Source organism: Rattus rattus, chromosome 8 (assembly GCF_011064425.1).
Source record: "Rattus rattus isolate New Zealand chromosome 8, Rrattus_CSIRO_v1, whole genome shotgun sequence".
Taxonomy (NCBI): Eukaryota; Metazoa; Chordata; class Mammalia; order Rodentia; family Muridae; genus Rattus; species Rattus rattus.
This window is the reverse complement of record NC_046161.1, coordinates 68513103-68536842: the sequence shown is the minus strand read 5'-3', so window position 1 is coordinate 68536842 and position 23740 is coordinate 68513103. Positions and strand designations below refer to the sequence as shown.

Genomic DNA, 23740 nt, shown 5'->3' with positions numbered 1-23740 from the left:
CAATGCTGAGACTCTAATACAGTTCCTAATGTTGTGGTGACCCCAACCATATAATTATATTCATTACTACTTTATGATCGCAATTGTGCTGCTGTCATGAATCATAATGTAAATATCTGATATGCAGGATATCTGGTATGTACACCAGTGAAAGGGTCATTCGACCTTCAAAGGTGTCACAACCCACAGGTTTAGTCTACGGGTATCACAACCACACATCTGACCTTGCAAAAAAAAAAAAGATCTCATATTCCTTCCAAAAGGCTTAGAAGATCTGGGCTGCTCATGGGTATGCTGCCCTTTCTTATGCAAGGAATGTGATCGGCATGACTCATAAATTTATGGCTTTCATTTTAATCAGCAAGGAAGAATTCCTGCTCTGCAAAATCTTATTAAAGGAAGCTGATGGCAAATTGAATGTGGTCCAGCACCTCTCCAAAGTTCATTTAAGATATTTGATATTTGAGAGGAAAAGCCTAAATGGGCATGTTAACTTTCCATTTACCTACCCCATTCCAAATTCTATCGCTGTACTCTCGGTCCATCAAAAAAAAATCATGTCTGGGACTGCATTATCTCAGTCAATCAAAGACCTGGCTTTGGGGCTCTGACTCACTGCCATGTCCTTTGGTCCTACAAAGGCAGAGACTAAAAGGGCCTTGCTCAGGGGCACAGTTGTATCTTTTGGTAAACCAGGTCGAGGGGCATTTGACTGTGTGACTTCACACTGTTTTACATGGAAACTCATGTGAAGAATTTAAAGAAATGATCTTTAACTTACAGAATCTCCATCTAGGCCAGCTTACAGGAAAACAACTTACTCAGTTGTTTCCATAGTTTGCAGGCCGAACTTAAAATGACATCCTGTCAAATAAGAACAAAGTCTTTGTAAGAAATAAAACAATGGCTGATATTCAAAAGTGCCTCTGGCCAGCTGATGTCCAAATATAGATTAAACAGAAAGTACCAGACCCTCACTTAAACTGTGCCGGATAGCTGCTCTTGTGTGGGTTTATCTCTCCATTTTATGGTTTTTATTTTAAAGTTTATCAGGCACATGTCTCTGTCACATCTGCAGGCAAGTGTGGCTGTTAATAACTAAGTTTACAGCAGAAAAGTATTAACAGCCGTGCTTGCCTGCACAAGGTCTTCCGGTAAGAATCAGACAAACTTAAGCAACTGAGGGAAACAACCCAATTAGCATGGAAGGTTGTACCCTCCTGGTTATTCAGTCACAACGAAAGGGAAGAAGGAACATTGTTAGGGTACAAAGGCCCCCCTCTCCTTAATCAATGTGACAGCCATTGGGAGATGATGCCGGCTCTCTGGGTCACACAATCGGCTGTCTTCCTTTCTCTACCCGGAGTCTCCAGTGCTCTAATCTGAAGTGAGGGTTTACATTTCTCATTTTATATATGAAAATGCCACACTGAAATCCATTACTTTGTATGATAACTTAAAAACTACGTTGTATGAGAATGAGTACTCCAGGTAATCCCTAAATTGTTGTAATACTCCTTATGCGTATTGCTTTTCTGTTACTAAATTTGTTAATGAAGAAAGTTCTTATTTATATTAAAGATTTTCATATCATCTGCAGTGTAGTCCTGACTAGCCTTCCTCTCACCACCTTCCTGCTTCAGTCTCCTAAATGATGGGATGACAGATAAATGCCACCCCAGTTGATCCAAATGCCTTACACATTGCTTCTAACACAGAGGTTCTCAACCTGTGGTTCACAGCCTCTATGGGGTCCAATGATCCTTTTTCAGTGGTCACCTAAGACCATCAGAAAACACAAATATTTACATATGATTTGTAACAGTAGCAAAATTATAGTTATGAAGCAGCACTGAAAATAATTTTGTGGATGGGGGTCACAACAACATAGGGAACTGTTTTAAAAGGTTGCAGCATTAGGAAAGTTGAGAACCACTGTTCTAACTGGACTTGGGAAGTTTTGCTTGAGAAATAGACTGTTGGTCATTTAAAATGCATATTGCAGTTCTAGAATCTCCTGGCATTTGTCCACTCATTTGTTGAGTATTTTCTAGGAGTTTAACCTGATGGAAACACTGTATAATAATTGTAAGGAGTTAGATATGGGATCTTCTCCAGAGAGACAAGGCACCAGGCAAAAGCAACATGGGATAGCCAGAGGTTTGATACAGGGCAGGTCACTTGATCTATACTGGAGACCAAAAGAAACTTCCCAAAAGATGCTTGGGATACAAGGGACACTAGGAAGACGGGAGGGGATTAAGCACTGCTGTGTAGAGTCAGTGGTGCTGTATCTCTCCTTGCTGCACACTAGGCACTTGCTCAGTGCTTGCCTCCTGGAAGGCACACAGAACTTTTAAAGACATACATTAACCAGTGGCAGGGCAGCATGAAGACAGAGACAACGCATGTCTAGGTGAGTTGTAGACTTGAAGGTGAGGGGTAGTGGGTGAGATGAGACGAGAGAGGCACCAAAGGCTGCTGGTAAAGGATCCCTGTACACCAGTTTAACAAAACGTGTTTTACACGAAGATAAAGGTGGAGTTATGCATGACCAAAAACTCAAAATTTAAAATAAACTGAATGGTTTCCATCTCTTCATCCCCATGCTATCTAAGTCCCCAGGTACAGGGTTCATTGCTTTCCTTTTTTTTCTTTTCCTTTTTCTTTTCCTTCCCTTCCATTTCCTCCATTTCCTTACTTCCTTTCTGTCTTTCCTTCCTTCCTTCCTTTCTTTCTCTTCCTTCCTTCCTCTTTCTGTCTTTCCTTTCCTTCCTTCCTTCCTTCCTTCCTTCCTTCCTGTCTTTCCTTTCTTTCTTTCCTTCTTCCCTTTTTTAAAAGTATAAAATAGAGTTTATTTAGGGCATGGGGAGGGAGTTGCGGGAGTAGAGACAGAGAAAGGCAGAGAGAGAGTGGGGGGTCAGAGACAGAGACAGAGAGAAGAAGAGTAGAGTAGAGAACATGTGGAGAGAGAGATGGAGGGGAATGGGAAGAGAAATGACAGAGAGGAAAGACGGGAAGAGAGGAAGCAAGCCGCTCCCCTTCTTCCTTTTTTTTTTTAAATCTAGCTCAGTCTGTCCTAGAACTCACTTATAGACCAGGCTGACCTTGAACTCACAGAAATCAGGTGTGCCTCTCCCTCTGAAATGTTAGTATTAAAGGGCACGCACCACTATGCAAACTCAATAGGATTCATTGTAACAATTAATATTTATTGGTTGCACCTAGGCCAAGGGAACCTTGAATATATCATAAACACTGAATTTCATACACCCGAACTTTCCTGTGAGCACACCCGGCTAGCCGTACCTATGAGGTCCTTGAGAGAGACCCGAGACTGCTGAGCAAGGTGATGAACGCTGCTTCCAGCCCACTGCTGCTTTGTAGGCAAGCAGTGGTTCCTGAGCTCTGTCCCTCTGAGTAGACAGCGTGTGGTCTGACCCCTGGTGAGTCTCCATAGTTACTTGTTAGAAGACACTGCACCCCAGAGACATAGGAGAGATAATGAGGGTGGATTTGGTGAGAGGGGGTCTCTTTAGTGCAGAAAGACAAGAGACTCAACCACAAAAGGGCTAGAATGAAATGCTAACCTTGCTGGAACAAGACGGAAGCCCGAGAATGAAGAAGACAGGAATGCACCTTCCTTATGAGTTTTACCCAAACCTGAGGGACTTTCAGCCCTCAGCGCTGCTCAAGGCTCAGAAAGGCTAGCCTGTCCTGGGATCACCTAGGGCAGCTGCTCAGAGGGCAGAGAACTCTACATTTTGACCCGAGACTCTACAGAGATAATTAACTGGTAAGTGCTCCTGTGTTTATGAAACATTTGTACAATTACACCGAGATCTAATACAGATAATGCCCAAAAGCTAAAACAACACCAATATCAAAAAGATGCACATTTAAGGTAATGTAGATGGCTCAGTGGCCAAAGCACTTGTTGCCAAGTCTGGCAAACTGAATTCGGTCACGCGGAGGAAGGAGGTAACTGACTCTCATGGCTGTCCTTCACACAAGCCCCCTGGCATACTGTACACACGTCACAAGTGAATAAACATAATAATAAAACCCCTAAATCATGATTTTTTAAGTCACTATTTCCAAGTGCCTTAAGCTCTTTGATGTCTTGGCAGAGGGAGCTGGATACACCGACTTATTATGCTTGTGTGGCAGGAAGGAGGTAGGAGGAAATCTACATTTTTATAGAAAGTTTTGAAGTAGGAAGTTTTAGTGAAAAGAATTGCGTGCGATTCTAGGAAATCTCGTCATGATCTCACAGCAATAGCCATTTGCAAAAGAGCCATGCACAGTCTGCATGCCAGAGAGCGTTATTGGAAAAAGGCCCCAGCAACTTCCTGGAACTCCTCTCCCTGAGAGCTGACAGCTTGCTTGGCACAAGCCGGGCACTAACGCAGTGCAAAGATCCACAGATGCCAAGGACCGCTGAGGAACGCAGGGGCTCACCCAAAGGGATATGGTTATCTAAATCACACCAGGAGCTCTTGTCAGTACGTGCACATATACATGTGTGCTTGAATGTGGAGGCCAGAGGATAAACTTGTGTGTCATTCCTTACGCATAGTCCACCTTGCTTCTGTTTTTGTTCCTTTGGCCTGGTGTCACTTATTACGTTAGTACCTGCCTATTTTTGCCTTTCCATAGCTGCAGTTACAAGCCCACGCCACAGGCCTGGGTTATTTTCATATGGCTTCCAGGAGTCAGGTAATCAAGTTTGCATGGCCAGCACCTCACAATCAAGGCAGCTTCCAGCCCCTTCTGTTTTCATGCACAACTAAAGTGGGGACATAAGACAGTGACAAACATTTGACAAACATTTCTTACATTGTCATTTCTGTCTCAGGGGCTCAGGCTTGTGCAGGAGAAACGAGCAGAATTTGCATGGATTTTCAGCAGTTTTTATAGAGATGTGTGTGTGTGTGTGTGTGTGTGTGTGTATCAAATTATGTTTTCAATTTTCTACTGTGCCTGTTGTTAAGTAATTTTATTTTTTAAAATGCAAAATTTACACTAATTATTGATAATCTCAAATAATAAATATTGATTTATAACATCAAACAATTGTTCTCCTGTAGATGCTATATTAATGTTTGTACTTTTAATTTGTAAGATGCACCACTGAAAACAGAAGTGTGTGTGTTTGGGTGTGTGTGGAAATATTAGTTCAAAGCAATTTTGTTCATGCAAAATTCTCCAATTGATGAGCTATGCCTCGGCTTACCAAGTTAAGTCAGATTTTTTGCAATGTTTCTGGAACTATGCATCAAAATGAACTTGAGGGTCAGAATGTAGAGAGGTTGCATAACATCACAAAGGCTGGAGTTTGATCCCAGCATCATGTAAACCAGATATTTGGGTGAAGCCTTTAATCCTAGAGTTTGTTTGGAGGCAAAGGACAAAAAGTTCAAGGTGGTCATGGGCCCATTGTCCCTGAGACTCTGCCTCAACGAAAAGGGTAAATTCAGGGTGGAGGGCAAAGGCTGACAAGACTGCCTTCCCTGCCTCATTTCATATCACACACTCCATTGACATATGTCCCACCCTCAAGCTAATGTCAAAAAATACAAACGATCAAAATTATCTAATTACAAATTCAGCAAATAAGACATGGTCTTCTGTGTTTGTTGTTTCAGTTTTATAGGTAGTTCAGAGATGGAAGGCAGTTTCAAAATTGCAATTTAGATCATTTCTCAAACTAGGGCATTAGTCACTGGTAGAAGTCTTTAGAAAGGTCTGTGCTTTTCATTGATAAAATGGAAGCTATAGCTATAAGTAGGTACCTATTTATTTAGTATTTTTGCAAAATCTCGACTTATAGCTATATAGAAAACAAAAAGCAATCTCAAATAATGAACCCCAGATAGCAGTGGGAACAACTTAGTTTACCTCACAGTGATGGAATAGTAGGTTTTGCTTAGTATGTGGCCATCATTTATTTTTGAGTATGTGCCTACATGAGTTCTATGTACCATGTGCGTACAGGAGCTGGAGGGTACTGAATCCTGGGAAAAGAGTTACAGGTGGCTGTGAGCCTTCCCATGTGGGTGTTGGAAATTGGACCCAGGTCCTCTGGAAGGGCAGCAAACACTCCTTTCCACAGAGCCATTTCTTCACCCGTCCTCTGATATTTAAGCAGCCATGTCTATGAGGACAGCAAACAGCTCTTACCTCCAAGAACCGGCTATAAAATGAGAACTTGTGATCTATTGAGGCACTTTGCAATTTTAAAAACCTTAGGAAGTTTTACTGGACATTTTATTTTTAAATTTCTGGATTTGAGAAAAGGTATTAATGTATATTAATGCTACACCTTAAAATAACAGATTAGAAATGTTGTAATTTATAATTATGGTTTGTGAACTTGGAACAGCGAGGCTTGGGGAGGGAGGAAGTGGGGCTGTCCTGAATGCAGGGAAGGGAAGCCTGCCAACTGTAATAAAGAGAGCTCATGACGCCTCCCCCTCCCCAGGCCACCGTATGGGTGCTTCTAAGTGCTTTCCACAATCAGTCAGCCCTGTGCCACGGTTCTATTCTTACATCTTTTCAACATCTTTTATATTTGTGATTTACGCCTGCAGAATAACCAGAAATGCCACATACTGTAGTGTTCCAGGACGGGTCAGAACTCACGTCAGTAAGCTTACTAAGTCCAGTTCTGCACTGAGTGTTGGGGGGCGTGGTTTCCAGTAAACACTTCAGCTCTCCCAGCACAAGCTTCTTCCAGAGCTGTCTTGCGTTCTTAAGCTAAACCATGGTGGAATCTAATCCTTTATCATGTTTTGGAGAAAGCTGAGGGTGGCGCCTGCACAATTTGATTTGGTGTAAAAATACACACCAAATCTGATTTCTGTTACATTAAGGCATTCTCTGACAAAATACACAGAACAAGGAATGAAGCAAATTGTGCACCAGGAACATCTTACTAGCTTGCTTCCCGAATACCTGACCACGAATTAAAAATATAAAGTAAAATAAAAGGATCAAACCTCACTTTAATTGAATATTTAATAGATGATTTAATGGTCAAGTTAAGATACATTTTAAATGCTAAATATAAAAATGATTTGTGTTTGCTTACTGGAAATATTTGTAATATAAGTCGACACATATAATAAACTAATATTTAAAACAAATTTACTGTGGGGGCCAATGTAATGATTAGCTTCAATTTATGAAAACATTGCATTCATCAAACTATAATTTTGACTAATATATAAACTGGGCTTTTATAAACATGAACACATTAGCAGCCACTGTCAGTAGGAGAATTATAACTCGCTGTTCTAAATGCTGCTTTCACTTCAAAAGATCCATTGGAAATAGAGAACTAGGAATGTTTTCCTTGGGAGAGACTCCAGATAATCCAGAGAGAAATTCACTTTTCACACAATCAGTAGACTTACTCTTTTGCAAAAGCAAAGCAAAACGAAACAAAATGAAAGCTTCCATCCTTTCCATCCTGCCCTGTGATGTAGATATATTTAAAAACAAAAGAAAACAAAAACCAAAGAGACAAAAAGCACAACTCCAGGATTGTCAACCAGGAGCCAGGCTTGTCTCGCGCCATGCCCTATCAGGTCAGGTTAACATAGGAAAGCTAGCAAGAAGGCAAACATGCTCTAAACGGTCTACTAACAAAAAGGGCAGAGAGTCACTTCACTGGTAATTAAATGAAATACACACACATACATACACACACACATACACACACACACACACACACACACACACACACACACACACACACACACACTTTAACATTTCCTTAGAAGTTTTACTTTTAAAAAGTGAAGTGTTTGGCAAGACCAGGAAGGAGAAGCTTGCTAATCATTTGACCATAAGTCAACTGGAAGCAATGGTAAATAGAGATGTTGTAGCACTGAATTTGTTATTTTTTTTTTTTTGGAATATTTTGAATTGACTTCACTTCTTGGAAACCTTGAGACTAAGATCCCCGAGGAAAGTCTAACCCCATTCCAATGCAGCTACCAACATTAAACACTTTCCACAGAAAAGGAAAGCCATTGGCTGGTTTCTCTCTCTTCCTGTAGGGCGAACACCTCAGATGGACAGCACCAGGCACACCACTGAGACAGACACACAGGTGAAGGGGCAAGTCGGTACTGTGTTGCAGGTTTTGGCTGTCTGAAAGAGTTGCATGCTGCAAGGGTATCAGATTAAAAAGTAAATGGATGAGACCGTCCAACCTCAGCAGATTGAAGAATGCGCAGATCAATGGCAGAAGGAAAGCTGGTGGTCTAATAACTGCAACTAAATACATGGCCTCAAGATAGCGATCAGAGGGCTTCACCATTGAAACCATTTGTGGATATCAACATAATAAAACCAAACTGCATACTTCAATATAATGTTCAAATGACAAATACTTAATAATCTGAATATTAAAGACTTCAGCTTTAATTCAGGGTATTTTTTTAAATGATGAATAATATCTACATAAATGTAGAGAGACTATCTTTTTTTAATGTGTGAATGGATCACCTGTCAATTAGAAAGTCTATGGTCTAAGGGTTAGGCAGGAAATAGGAGGTGGGATATCTGAGAGGCAGAAAGGATTCTGGGGTAGAGCCAGGCATGGGAATATCTACTTGGGAAGATCCACACAAGGAAGATGGGAAGTAATAGATGCGTGACGGTACCTGAACACAGGTAACCTGCCACATGGCAGAATGTAAGCTACAATAAATGGGGTAAGTTGTGACTCTAGTCAGAGAAGAGTTTAGCTATACGGCCAAGGTATTTGTAAATATATTTTGAGTCTGAGTATTATTCTGGGAGCATGGGGCTGGGAGGAAGAACAGAGCCCAACTTCTACACAAGTTTAAAAAGAAGGAAGAGAACACTGATGGAGTCTCTAAGTTATAAACATCTCAAGTGAAGCTAGGAGAGATAAGAACTCAAATTACTGCCTGAAGTTGGGGCAAACTTTAGCAAAGTGACTTGAAGTAGTCACCAAATAGAAGAAGAGAGACTTGTGCCAAGAACCATAGCCATGCACAGACAGTGTTGCTCATGACATCTGTGCTCTGGTAACCACAAAGAGCTTTGGTCATTGTTTGGTCTAAAAGTAAGGAAGTAAAATTTCCTTCTTTTATGTGATATTTCTTTGTAGGGCATATGAAGCACTAATATTGCCTCTGAGTGTCCTAGTCAGTTTTAGTTTTCAATTTGACACAGCTGAGAGTCACCTGAGAAGAAGCTCTCTATTGAGAAGTTGCCCAGATCAGACTGCTCTGTGAACATGTATGTGAGGAATTGTCTTGATTATTAAATGATGCTAGAGGGTCCCAGGCCACTGTGGGCAGCACAACACTTGGGCAAGTTTCCAGACCATGATGGCATCACAATACCTAGGCAAGTATTCCTGGGGTATATAGAAAGATAGCTAAATGTGAGCTTGTGAGCAAGTCAACAAGGGGTGTTCCTCCGTGCCTACATAAAGCTTCCTGTCTTAAGTTCCTGTCCTGACTTCTCTCAATGATGGATAGTAACCTGGAAATATAACCCAACCAAACCTTTCTATCCCAGGTTGCTTTTGGCCAAACTGTTTTATCGCAGCAATAGAAATAAACTAGGCTATCAGCCTGGGTTCACAAAGATAGAAGAAAAGATAAACTAGTATGGACATGAATAAGTTACAAATAAGTATAACTTTACAAGGAAGATACCCAGCATATGGATAATTTGACAAAACTGAAATAGAGTTTCTGTGTCCTGTTTCTTAGTGCTGGAAATGTCTGAGTTCTCCCTAGTTGGTGCTTTGCCCACCAGGTCCTGTTTTTCTCCACTCTGCTCTAGCCACATTTTTCTCATCCCAGTCAGGCCTTGGTGGTCTGCCTCTGTCACTGTGCTTGCAACATCCCTTGTTTTCCCCACTCGCGTCTGCTGAGTCTTTCCAGAAGTGGAATTAGAGGAACAAAGTCAGACTGGAGTGTAGCGTCTCTCAGAGAAGGGCACACATGGGCCTGGGCAACAGGAGCTCTCCTCATAATACAGACCTAACAAGACACCCACCAGCTTCATGGAACTATGGCAAAGAGGACTATTAATGGAGACCTGCAGTCTGCACAGGCTGGCCTTGACACCCTGTTTATCCACTGTCCCAAGAAGTGTGTCTTTGATCTTGTTTGGGGACTGATCCTGAAGGTGACAACTGGAGTTGTAAGCAGCCAGGTGTCACCTACCTCAGAGTAGGATGAGTCTTCCTCCTGGATAAAGGGTTTACGTGTACAGTTTCATGTTGAGTATAACACGGTTCCATAAATAACACAATTGTCCCTGCTTGAGACCTTAAAACTCATGTTCTGACAATCACTGGTTTTCTATGTACCCACAGAGATGAGAACTTTAATGTCTCATACCACACTGTCCTTGTGTGCTCTTAGATATCTGCGTTTCAGAAGCTATATCATGTTCTTCATGAAGGTTGCTTCACGGCTTGTGATGGAGAGAGTCTAACATATATTTAAAGAGGTAATATGCTTAAAAGATGTATGAATAGGTCTATCAGTTGGATGATCAACTTGGTCACTCTCTATTCTGGTATTAATATATAAAGTGATATACCTTGAATATATCAAGAAGGATTATGGAGTTATAGAGATAATTTAAATATTAGTGACTATTGGATACTGTATGAAAAAATGGGCTATCCTAAGCAACATTTGGAGTCATGAATGCTATGACTCCAAATTATATTATATACCTCATCATGAGTATATAACATGACCTATGTGTAGATCGATTATCTCTCTGTGTCTATTATTTCCCTCCAATTTTTACTATCAGCTCACAGATTGGGAAACGTGACATCAAGTTTATAACTTAAGTTGCCACTTGTGCACATAATTGTGTGATAATTCACAATTCTGTTGAAAATTGTGGGATTTTATTTTATAATCCTTTGGGGACTTGGCTTAATAGATGGGAACTTCTTGTCTTTTCTCTTTTTCCTTTCTTTTTCAGTTTTTCAAGACAGAGTTTCTCTATGTATCCATGACTGTCCTGGAACTCAAATGAAGACAAGACTATCCTCAAACTCACAGAGATCCACCTGCCTCTGCCTCCAGAGTGCTGAAAATAAAGGCATGTGCCACTACTGCAGGTTGACTGGCTATCTTCTAGTTAGGCAACATGGTCTCCATGGTGACCTTGTATATGAGGGCTGAGGACATTGGGATAAGAGCAAGTGGGTGGGGAGAGAGACCCCTTTTCTGTGGGTGGAGACAACTACAGTCATGTTGGGAAGTCAACAGCTGGGCCTGGAAGAAGGAGTTGACACAAGGAAGTTCCCTGAATTGGTTGGGTATTACTGGGGAAGGACAGATACAGAGTGTCTACCACTCAAACTACTAAAAAAGATTTTTTTCTAAGGGTGGCACTGCACAGAAAGAAGCCAAGGGTCATGATTAGCAGAGGGGAATGAGAGGAAAGATATAAAACCAATCTCTTTAAGTCAGCAAGCTTCATATTGCACCTTGTTCTCAGGAGGCTCAATATGTGTTATCTGTATTGGTTCTGCCTTCCGATACCATCAATGTATTTTCCTCTATGTAGGTAAAGTTCTCTTGAACTAAGTAGGCGAATTTGAATAAGTGCCCCTGAACTTACACGATAGAATACAGCAGCAATGGCCACCTCCGTTCTATTCCTAGTTCCAGATAAGTAACTTGTCATTTTGCCTTTCTTGGTTCTCCAGTTGGAGTTCACAGACCATGCCTGCTACTGCCACTCATCTGCACACTCACATGTGCAACAACAATACGAGAGTCCCTTGCCCTGTACTGGGAGGATGTCTGCTGCTAGGATAAAGCTGGATAAGTGAAACTTGAGGGGAAGCATTTTAGAAGGGTCTCCATTCAACACTGTGAAAGTGGCAAGGTTAAAAGTCAGCATCCAACACTGAACTTTAAACACATGCTTTATAAGGCCTTCTGAACCTCTCTAGATCATTCCAAGGCTGAAAATGGGTAAATGTATCATCACACATTTAAAATGTAGAAATAAGATTGAATCTGGAATTCTCAACTTTCTCCTGGGAAAGATGCCCTGTTTCTTATGGGAACAGGGTTTCCATGGCACAGGGACCAGTGAGTCATTCCCTTAGCTGACCCATCCCTAGAACTAAGCCTGTATTCCTTCACACTGTGCTACCTACAGAATGTCTGCTTTTTGTCTCAAGGGACTTTATCCTTAGTTATATCAAGGTTATTTTCTGACGTTGGAATTCATATCAGTATTATCTGATGGAATGACATTTAGTGACTTAAGTGACTTAACAAGTGTCATAGGAAGTACCAACCTAACAAAAGGGTGGGTAGGGGTGGGTTGGGGAGATAGTTTGGTGGTCAAGATAATTTACCACTCTTAGAGAGAACCTAAGTTTGGTTTCCAGCACCCACATGAAAAGACTCATAACCATCTATGACTCCAGCTGCAAGAGACCCACACCCTCTTCCAATCTTTACAGACACCTCACAATCATGGCATACACATTATAAACAGATATATACTTTATAAAATATATAAATATAAATTCATTTTTATTTATTTTTTATTTAAAATTATAAATTTAAATAAAAATAAATCTGGAGAAGCAGATTGTGCAAGGTCACCCTTAACTACATAAAGAGACCATTATAAGGTGACCCAGGCCTCCCAGGCTACGACGGTTCTATGTCACAAGGATAACTAGTGGCAAGAGATCAGAATAAGCCAGAAGTTCCTGGAGAATGTAACATAGGATGAGAACACTGAGGAACCCACATTGCAGCATTAATTCCTTAATGAGGAATGAGAGGAGAATCAGGCCAAGCTGAGGCCCATGTTCTATCAAACTACAGATCTTTGCAAAATGTGTATAAGACAGATAGTGGCTGATAAACATGTGAGAACCTGCTAGGAAGAGTGATCATCTAGACACCTGTGTGTGTGTCTGTGTATCCCTGTGTTTCTCTGTGACTGTCTCTATATGTGTGCCTGTGTGTCTACGTGTTTCCCTGTGAGTGTGTGTATGTCTCTATGTGTCTCTGTGTGTGTCTGTGTGTTTCTTTCCTAATGTCTCTATGTGTGTCCCTGTGTGTATGTGTTTCCATGTGTGTCCCTGTATGTGTATGTCTCTTTGTGTCCATGTATATGTCTGTGTATGCATGTGTGTATATCTATGTATGTCTCTTTGTGTGTCTCTATTTGTGCCCCTTTGTGTGTGTCTGTTTGTCCTTTTGTGAATGTATAGGTCTCTGTGTGTTCATTTGTGTATGTGTGTGTGTCCATGTGTGTATCTATGTGTGTTCTTTTGTGTGTGTCCACGTGTGTCCTTTTGTACATATATGTGTGTACAAATATGTATATATATATTTCTCTCTGTGTATAGTGTGTGTATGTGTGTGTCTCTGTGTGTTCAGGTAGGGGTGTGTGTGTGCCTGTGTGCTTGAGTGTGTGGATCTGTTTTGTGTACTGGGCATGTCCCTGGGATGATGCCTTTTGGAAAACAAGCTTCAGTGTGCAATGAAGCCTGGCAGCTGAAGCACAGAGGTCAGAGGTCAGCTGATTGTCCCATCTTGCTCTTTCTTCCTAACTAGGAGTTGGCTGAATCTTCAGAACAAAATTTCCCACTGTTCATCTGCTTATTCATCTATTCAATAAACACTTCCAACTGCCTGCTAGGTGACAGAATGCTTTAGGTGCTGAGAGAGAAAAGGACAGATTGGCCCTGTCCCTGCTTCTGAAGCACTTGTGTCAGGAGGCCAGCCTTGGTTCCATAAAACAATAGCACAAAACACATCGATTTCAGTAGGGGAGTCTAGATCACTTTTTCTTTGTCAATACATTTAAATGGGAGTGCGGACAATAATCAATGCTATGGTGCTTGCAGACCATTATCAAAGAAATACATAACTGTTCTTGACACCATCCCTGGACAGCAGCGCCATGTTGGGATTCTGACGGCTCAAGCTTAAAAAGATGACTAAATTTCTAGATTTTAATTTACAAGGTGGAAACCACCAGTCTCTGTGGGAAATGAAATAACTTTTAGACAAACAATATAAAACAAAACAAAACAAAACAAAACAACTCTCTTTCAAGAGTCAGTGGAATCTTTAAGACAATTGACAGAGGCCAGAAACAACAGAAGCATTCCTTCTAGGTACAAGGGCTAAAGAATGCAACGTCTCAGTTCTATATGGAACTAAAAGTAAGATAGGGAATACATTAAGCCCAAACTACCTCTAGTGTCTATGAGAATTATATGTGATGTACGCTAGATATCAAAGAACTTTTTACTTATCTTATGCATGAATATCTTGACATATAAATGAGATGGTTTCTTGACTATTTCAATGCATACACATAAAGGTTTACTATTTCTCCCACATACCTATTGCTTATTCCTTTCAACTAACATGTTCATGCTACAAGTTCTCTATTTTTAACATTTACCAGTTGGCTTTTCCAGTAAAATTCTTTAGATCTTTAACCACTAAAATCTACATAAGCATAAATTTATATCCAAATTAATGTCTTTAGACTCGAGTGCATTGCACGTGCAATGGCTGATGATAGTACACTCCATGCTTTGTAGAGATTAGTTGTTAATATGTGCTGATCTGGTCTAGAGCTGTCGCTGCTTCTGCTTCTGCTTCTGCTTCTGCTTCTGCTTCTGCTTCTGCTTCTGCTTCTTTCTTTCTTCTTCTTCCTTCTTCTTCTTCTTCTTCTTCTTCTTCTTCTTCTTCTTCTTCTTCTTCTTCTTCTTCTTCTTCTTCTTCTTCTTCTTCTTCTTCTTCTTCCTTCTCCTTCTCCTCCTCCTCCTCCTTCTCTTCCTCCTCCTCCTTCCTCTTCTCCCCCTCCTCCTCCTCCTTCCTCTCCTTCCTCTTCTTCCTCTTCCTCTTCCTCCTTCCTCTTCTTTGTTGTCATTATCATCATTGTCTTCCTCCTCCTTCTCATTCTCCTACTCCTTTTTCTTTTTCGTTGTCATCATCATCATCTTTATCTTTTTCCTCATCCTCCTCCTCTTCTGTCTTATTAAGTGATGGGTTTTGCTGGCTTATGATTATAAATTTATGATGTTAAAAAAAGATGAGTAGACACAAAGTAGGGGCTGAACTAAAAATAAGGCCTGACATCAATGACACAGAGAAGCCCCTCTTCTACAGGTTCCGCATCCTTCCAAAAACAGTACCATCCACTGCAGACCAAAGCCTGTGGAAGATACTTCATAGCTTAATACCAACAGTCACCTTCTCTCTCTCTCTCTCTCTCTCTCTCTCTCTCTCTCTCTCTCTCTCTCTCTCTCTCTCTCTCCTCCTCCGGAATTGTGCAGCTATAGCACACACTGGCAGTACAGCTTTGAGCAGAATTTTCTTTCTCCTTTTTTTTTTCTTTTATCATTCTGAAGGGAAGACTACAAAACGCATACTTTAAAAAACACTAATTATATTTATTAAAGGAAAAAACTCATCCTTTCCTTTTTTAGTTATTTATTTTTCTATTTTTTTTTAAATTTGGGTATTTCTTATTTACATTTCAAATGTTATTCCCTTTCCTGGTTTCCTGCCCATCAGCCCCCTAACCCATCCCCCTCCCATTCTATAAAGGTGTTCCCCACCCCATCCATCCTCCCTTACCACCTTTCCCCTACCATCCCCTACACTGGGGGTCCAACCTTGGCAGAACCAAGCACTTCCCCTTCCATTGGTCCCCTAACAAGGCTATTCACTGCTACCTGTGCAGTTGGAGACCAGGGTCAGTCCATGTATATTCTTTGGGTAGTGGTTTAGTCCCTGGAAGCTCTGGTTGCTTGGCATTGTTGTTCTTATGGGGTTGCAAGCCCTTTCAGCTCTTTCAATCCTTTCTCTAATTCCTCCAACAGGGGTCCTGTTCTCAGTTCAGTGGTTTGCTGCTAGCATTCACTTCTGTATTTGACATGTTCTGGCTGTGTCTCTCAGAAGAGATTTATATCTGGTTCCTGTCAGCATGCACTTCTTTGCTTCATCCATCTTATCTAGTTTTGGTGGCTGTATATTTATGGGCCACATGTGGGGCAGGCTCTGAAGGGCCATTCCTTCAGTCTTTGCTCTAAGCTTTGCCTCTCTATCCCCTCCTATGGGTATTTTTGTTCCCCCTTTTAAGAAAGAGTGAAGCATCTGCATTTTATATATTGCATAGTGTGCTCATTCCCCATTCTTCCTTCCTTTTGACCCTCATAGTGCTCCTCTCTGTAACTCTATACTACTTTCAGGATGACTGATAAATGCTTTTTAAATTTGAGAGAAAATAAGGTTTATTTGTCTTTTGGTGTCTGTTCTATATCACTTACTATAAAGTCCATGTGTTCCATCTATTTCCACAAACCAAGCATTTGATCATTTACTGTTGGGGTAACATTCCATTCTGGACATTGTACCCCACATCACCTTCATCCACTCACATGCAGATAGCAACCTTGGCTGACTCTGTACCATAGTAATTATGAATTGGGCCATGGGCTGTAATAACTAAGCATGGGTATGCAGGGTCCTCCATAGGATGAAGATTTCATTTCCTGTGAATTTACACACAGGAGTGGGGTAGTTGAATCAAATGTTAATTCTAATTTTCGTTTAGTTTAGAGTTTTCACACCATTTTTCGAAAAAGCTGCACCAGTTCAGATCTTCACTGATGTCAACCAGTTCCCTGTTCTCTGCACACGTCACCTAGCCTTTCTTATTTTTGCCTTGTGAGGTCAGAGATTCTAAGTGAGATCAAACCCGCCATCTTATAGTTTAGATTTGTATTTCTCTGACATTTAATGCTAGTGAATGATGTTTGTAATTTACTGGTCATTTTTATTTCTTCTTTCAAAAGGTATTCAGATAATTCTCCCATGTTTCTACCGCATTAATTATTTTGTTACATTTTCAGATTTCTTCATATATCCTGTCATATGAACAGTTTATACACGTTTTCTTTCTTTCTAAGGTTTTATCTTTGCTATGGTTCCTTTCGCTGTCTAGACTGGTACAATCCCATTTGCCAATGATCACTTTGGCTGCTTGTACTTTCAGAGTCCTATCTTGGGACCAGCATCCATGCCTGTATCCCGATGTGTACACTCTGTCTTAGTAATGGTTTCAGATTGTCATATCATACACTATGGGTATCAATCTAACTTAACTCATTTTTGTACAGGGTAAGCAAGGGACTCCAGTTTCTACCTTCTGCATGGCCTGAAGCAGCTTTCTCAAGTCCATTTATTGAAGAATTTGTTAGTTCTTTCTATCCATGAACATGGGAGGTCTTTCTGGTTTGTTGTTTGTTTGTTTTAATTTACTGTATGAGTGCTCTGCTGCATATACATGCCAGAAGAGGGTTTCAGAAACCTAGAGATGGTTGTGAACCACCATGTGGTTGCTGGGAATTGAACTCAGGACCTCTGGAAGAGCAGTCAGTGCTCTTAACTGCTGAGCCATTTCACTAGCCTCTTCCAGAGTTTTAATATATATCTTTTAAAATCAGCATTTCATCACTTTTATTATCGATATCTTTTACTTACGTTTATTACCAGGAATTATGATTATTAACATAATACTCTAATGAGCTAATTAGTAATAAGAATAGTTTGGTGCTCACTAATTGGTTTGCTTTCGTTGTTTCCTCTGCAGCAAATTTATTATTGTTGTATGGAGGACCTATGATATTTGTATTTATCTTACATCCTGCAACTGTACTAAATTCATTCATTAGTTCTAATAGTCTTGGTGGAGTCTTTTGGAAAACAGACATAACTTCACTTTTGTGTTTGTAAGTCTTACTTCTTTCTCTTACTTGATATCTCTTGGTAAAATTTCTAGTACCATAATGAAGAAAAATGGTGAAAGTGAACATCTTTTCTTCCTCATCTGGTATGATGCTGGTTATGAATGTAGGGTGAGTGGTGAGTTCTGGATCCTTCTCTTTAGTCATCATACATCACAGAGGGAAAGTAGCTTGGTAAGTTGCCATGAAATCAGAATGACCAGAATCCACTAGAAAAGCTACATGTGGGTAGATGTGTGTGTGTGTTTGTAATCCAAATGCCAGCAAGCAGGGCAAAGAGGATCGTTGAAGAGTGCTTGCCAACCAGCTTAGCCTGAGAGTGGATCTAGGGAGAGAGGCTGTCTCAGAAAACAAGATGGATAGAATGACGCTTGAGACCGTCCTCTGGCCTTTCAACATTTGTGCATACACACACACACACACACACACACACACACACACACACACACACACAGAGAGAGAGAGAGAGAGAGAGAGAGAGAGAGAGAGAGAGAGAGAAGTGCATAAAGGGCAATAGCTTCCAAAATACATTTGATAGTAGAAATCTCTACTGTTCTTAAAACAATGAGTCCTGGGCTAGAAATGTAGCTTCACAGTTAAGAGTGCTGGCTATTCCTGCAGAGGACCCAAGTTTGGTTCCCTGTACCCACATAGCAGCTCATAGACCTTCCTAACTCCAGTTTCAGTGTGTCCAATGGCCTCTTTGTTTTCAGGCACTGAATGTACACAATGCACAGACATGCACACAGGCACAATATTTATACACATAAAATAAGGATAAATAAATGTCAACAAAAGTGTCGTACTCCGAAATGTATTTGGTATACAAGTCTTACTTAAGTAACTCAAAGAAAATCAGAATGTACTCAGTCTGAAAATACAAACTCAGATAAAAGTGATCCACCCTCATTTAAAGCACAGATGGGTAAATATTAAGGCCTCAGATAAAATACACACCATCACACATAAGGATATGCTACAAAACAAGTAAGTTGCAAAATCATAGCATTCAAACACACCTTACTTAATTTCCTCATCCCTTGATTCCTGGTGCTTCCCATATCCACTGTGTACAGATCATTCAAGAAACCTAGTGATTTCCTTTCTAATGAGAAGTGAGATAACCATGATGGGGTCCTGCATTTTCTTTGGGATTATAGGAACACACTGTTGAGCCCAGATATCTATGAGGGTAGTGGAGATTAGAACATAGGTCCTCAAGGTGTTCTATGAAGTATCTATGACCACAACAGAATCCAGGCATTCCTTCATAGCTCAGTAATGATACAAACTACTAATAGACTAGGGCAGAAATGGAGTGTATGGGACTCATGAGGACACGCTACACTGTAACTTGTACTCTCCAACACGTTCTAAGTGCTATGAGAGCTTGGCTGAGAGGAAGTAGGTAGACATCTCACTTACTTTTCAGAGGTGAAGACTTTCCCACACACTGTAGCTCTAATTCTTCAGCCCCAGCCCGCTCCATCTTGGCTGAGATCTGCATCCTCTCACAAATGCTGTGCTCGGCCACTGGATCCGGTTGGCTCCTGACTGGTGTGTCTCTCAGACTCTTCATGTGCTGCTGAACTTCAGCCAAGAGGGCGGCTTGTATTGCTTCAGTTACCTGAGACAGTTTTTATTTTCATGAATTATACAATAGTATCCCAAATTATTAGGAGTCTTGTAAAAAAATAACCAAAGCCCAGAATTTTTATTTGAGTTCTTCCATAAATAATATCTCAATCTGGGAAAAATAACATCAAATATCTCTCCTTTTGAGTAACAGCAATGAATGCAGAGACTTATAGCTACCCAAGCTGCAGATGTGGACCCAGCACTAAAGAAGTTATTTACACCACCCTACCTAAGATTCGAGAACATTCCAAAAGAGCAAGTGTGACATATGTAGGAGCCAACAGATAGGGTGAAGGGCTATAAAGTGTCAGTCCCCAGAACCAAAACAACTACCAACTAGAGTTACCAACATAGAACCCATTGCAGACCTACCCTATTAATAATCGGTCAGGGGCCTTATCTCTCACCTCACCAATATGAGCTATTTGTAGATTCTGGGAGAGAGACATCACTAACTTTAGTTGTGTGCCAACAGCTCAGCCTAACAGACTCCAACAGGCTCCACACCCATAAAAACAGGCAGGAACATGAGAGGGAGATCTGTAGGAAGGAGGTAGGGTGGACAGGATGGTAGGAAGAGTGGAGAGCTGTTAGTATTTACGACACATCTGGGAAACTCTAAACTAATAACAACAAAATAAAATTCAATAAAGAAAAATCTGGGTGTAAATACCAACCTTACATTCTTTTGAAAATACAAGATTCTGAAAGGACACTTAAGAGGGATTTTTAATTATCGTGTTTAATGATCTTGCCTTTTCCCCCTCAGATTGTGCAGAAAACTTGTGCAACATTCAGAGCTACCAGCAACCATCAGGGGCCCCAAGAAGTTAAGAGATGTGAATAGGACATTGTACAAGGATGTTCTCTAAATCAGCCAATTTCATGTATGCAAATCCCTCAGAAAAAGCCAATTCAAGTCAAAACACACATAATAACTAATTCTGCTTCATAAAGAATTCCCATCAGACAACGGGTTACCTCTTCCAGGTTGAGTTCACCTCCTCTGCCACTCTTCCCTGCTCCCACCATCCTGAATCCTTATCTACATCAGTATGGCTTATCAGACTCCTGTCTCTACCTTAGGCTGGGTGAAGAGAATGTTCTAGAAAGCCATCTTGCAGGATAAGAATAACTGCCTACTTGAATTTTCAGGGAAGATGGAGATTCAATGAACCTCAGTAGCGAGAATCTCCTCTGGTGACATGAGGCAGGCAGATGATGTCCTACCTGTACAGATTGGTCCCTCCAGCAGGAGATTAGCTTCAAAAGAGAAAGGTCAGCCTCAGGTGTGTGACACTCATGTCTACCTAGAAATGCAGAGTACACATTCTGTTAATGCAGCCCATGGTCAGTCCCTGATGCTGTCTCTTCATGAATATCACCTAGGGATGCTTGTTTCACAAACACCAATGCTCAGGTTCAGCCATTCAAGGAATATGATTTAGCAGTTGTAAGGATGGGGATGGGCAGCCAGTAAGACACTGCAAAAATAACTCAGAGGTTACAGATACAGACAGAACACTCAGACAAACACAGACACTCGTCAAAACACACTTATTTTTATACTTAAGTCATGTTTCTACCTCTTTGCCAAGCTAGGACAAACATGCCAGGTTTTTCTGTCTCTCCAGTCCTCATACAAAGAGCTCAGGCTTGCAAAGAGTCAGCAGCCATCATAGGTAAAATCAGACTGCTGATTTGTCCTTACCAAGCCATTCGTCTCCTAACAGTAGGCAAAATACTACTGCTCATGCTGTCTGTAAGACACTATTTGTTCTAAGACTGTCTTCTTCAATGCACGTTCTGTCCTTGCCTTAAGTCCAGTGGGAAAGTTCTAACTGTGAAAAAAGGCCTTGTTCTATTTAAATTGATCTATATGGGGACCAACAGTTCACCACATAAAAGAGCAATTAATAAAAAGTAACAGTGCCTTTTTATTAATTGAAAATGAATGTATAATCATCTAAATGAAAAAAGTATCAATCACTTAAGGCACTCTGCAGCTCTAAAGCCCTGGAGTAGAGAGGGAAGCATGACGGGGCTTCCCCAATGGGAAAATTGCAAGTATAGCTGTCTATAAAAATCAAGTATTAATTCATGCTTGACATTCTAGTAACAGCTATTGAGATTAGTGTTTATCAATTATATTTTCTATGAATTATCCTATAAAGAAACAAGTTTCAAACATATTATGCTGTACATGCATATTTCCATAAAATTATATTAGTGGTCAAAGAATGGTGATGGAAGAAATATACTGGCTATAAAGCAAATTAAGATCATAAAAGAAGTTGATAATAAATGCTTGGCTACTACTATGCTTTTCTCCTAAAGGAATGCGTAATACGAATTTGAAATAACCAGTCATGCTACACAAGACCTGTGTCCTAGAACAGCCTCATTCCGCACACACTTCCCACATCTCCTCAAGTGCCGCAGAAGAGATTTCCTTTTGATCTCTCTCTCCTCTTCGTCTCTAATCTTGCTGACCTTGTGACTCACCTTCAAAGCTAAGTCTTGGTCTCAACTGTAACTACTTACTGGCATCGTGGGGCACTGCACAGTATGCTTTAATGTGATGTTAAAATTTTAATATGATAGAGAGACCAGAGCCAACTTTTCTTGGCAGTGTCAGGGAGTCGTAGAATTAATTGCAACTTCGGGGGTAAAGATGAAAAGAAAACATCCCAGCCTTGTCAGCATTACTCAGTCACCATTTCTGCTAACAGGAGTGGGCACTGGTTCCTGTCAAGCCTTGAAAAGGAGAACTCTGGTGTTATTTCACTTTCCAGGGTTTGGCTTTAAAAATCAATTGTCAAGAATTACATCTTTTCTGGTACCTTTCTACTCATCCCATCTCTCTATTATGGAAAATTATCTTCCTATTTGTCTCTAATTTCAACTTTTGTGTGGGTCTCTAATTTCAACATGTGTACATATATGTAACTATGTAGGTCTGAGTTGAGCATCAAGTGTCTTCCTCAGTAACTCTCTACTTTAGTCTTTGAGACAGAGCCTCTCACTGACTCACTAGGCTGGCTAGCCAGTACACTTCAGGGGCCTTCTTGTCTCCCTGCTGCGAGCACTTGGATTACAAAGCATATGCTGCTATCTCTGCATTTTAGGTGGGTGCTGGGGATTTGAACTCAGGTCCTCATAATTGGACAGAAAACATTTTACCTACCCAATCGTCTCCCTGGGTCTCTAATTTAATCTTAATGGTTACAAATAGAACCTAAGTCCAATATTATTAGTAACACTAGTTCTCAAGGCTGCTGACCTGCAGACCCACAGGAGAAGCAGGAAGATCCTTGGATATGATTAGCTATTCTATCTTTACAGAAGCATGCATGTTAAGCTTAAATTTACATCCTTTTCCTAGTCCTACAAAAATGTAAACTGAGGCAACGCTATTAAGAACTTCTATATATGAAGGAGAGCAGTAGGTCAGGGGCTACCCATGCAAATGAGGCATCTGATAGAGAGAAGGAAAGGGAGAGGGAAGAGCTAGGTCTGCAAGCCAATGCCATTTCTTGGGTTCTCAGCAGTTTTACTGTCATGGATCCACCTAACATTTAGGAATCCTGACATGCATTCTACCCCCAAGGATAACGGAACCTTCTTACACTTTTAATGCAAAGGGATTTTAATACATCAAGTGAGACTTCAAGTGCAAACCATTAACAGAATTCTTGGAACATACCAGGACCCCATAATTGGACGTTATTAATAAGTTCTCCTAGAAAGAACCTTAAATGTTCTTTTTAATAGCCTAGTAGGACCACTGTGTACCACAGCTCAGCCACTGTTCAGCTTCAGAGGTGCCATGTGCATCAAGCCAGGAATTGAGTTCTCATTTATATGAAATGTAATCAAAGTAAAAAACATTCTACAGGGGTATGTATAGAGTGAGCCACAAAGCTGGAGCCTAATATCCACTCTCCCATTTCATTCATAGCTCAACCATCATTGCAGTTAGTATTCATCCTTTAAATCCACTCATTTGCAAAATTCATTATACACCAATCAGAACAGTTGCACAATTCTTTCTAGGCATCAGATATAATGATGAATGAGACTGACATAGAAATGGAAAAGATCATTGTTGGAGAGGGAAAAATACACGTGGAGAATGGTTCAACATAGGAAGAGGTAAGATGTTATTGAGAGTGGGTGGGGCACTGGAAGAAGACTTGGAGAATGAAGATGATTGAAAGGACAGGAAGTGGGGCCCTGTGGACAGTAGGTTGAAGGACAATCCAGGCAAAG

General features: G+C 40.7%; 1 protein-coding gene across 1 annotated transcript in view; it reads right to left on the bottom strand.

The window, feature by feature from the left end:
• The window catches only part of Wdr72 (WD repeat domain 72), a 179033-nt gene that overhangs the window by 79844 nt on the left and 75449 nt on the right, over nt 1-23740 (bottom strand). Inside the window, exons 16-17 of the mRNA XM_032911486.1 lie at nt 20699-20778; nt 19256-19457 (exon numbers count right to left, since the gene is read on the bottom strand). Coding sequence (XP_032767377.1) covers nt 19256-19457; nt 20699-20778 — 282 coding nt within the window. The remainder of the gene's footprint in view (nt 1-19255; nt 19458-20698; nt 20779-23740) is intronic.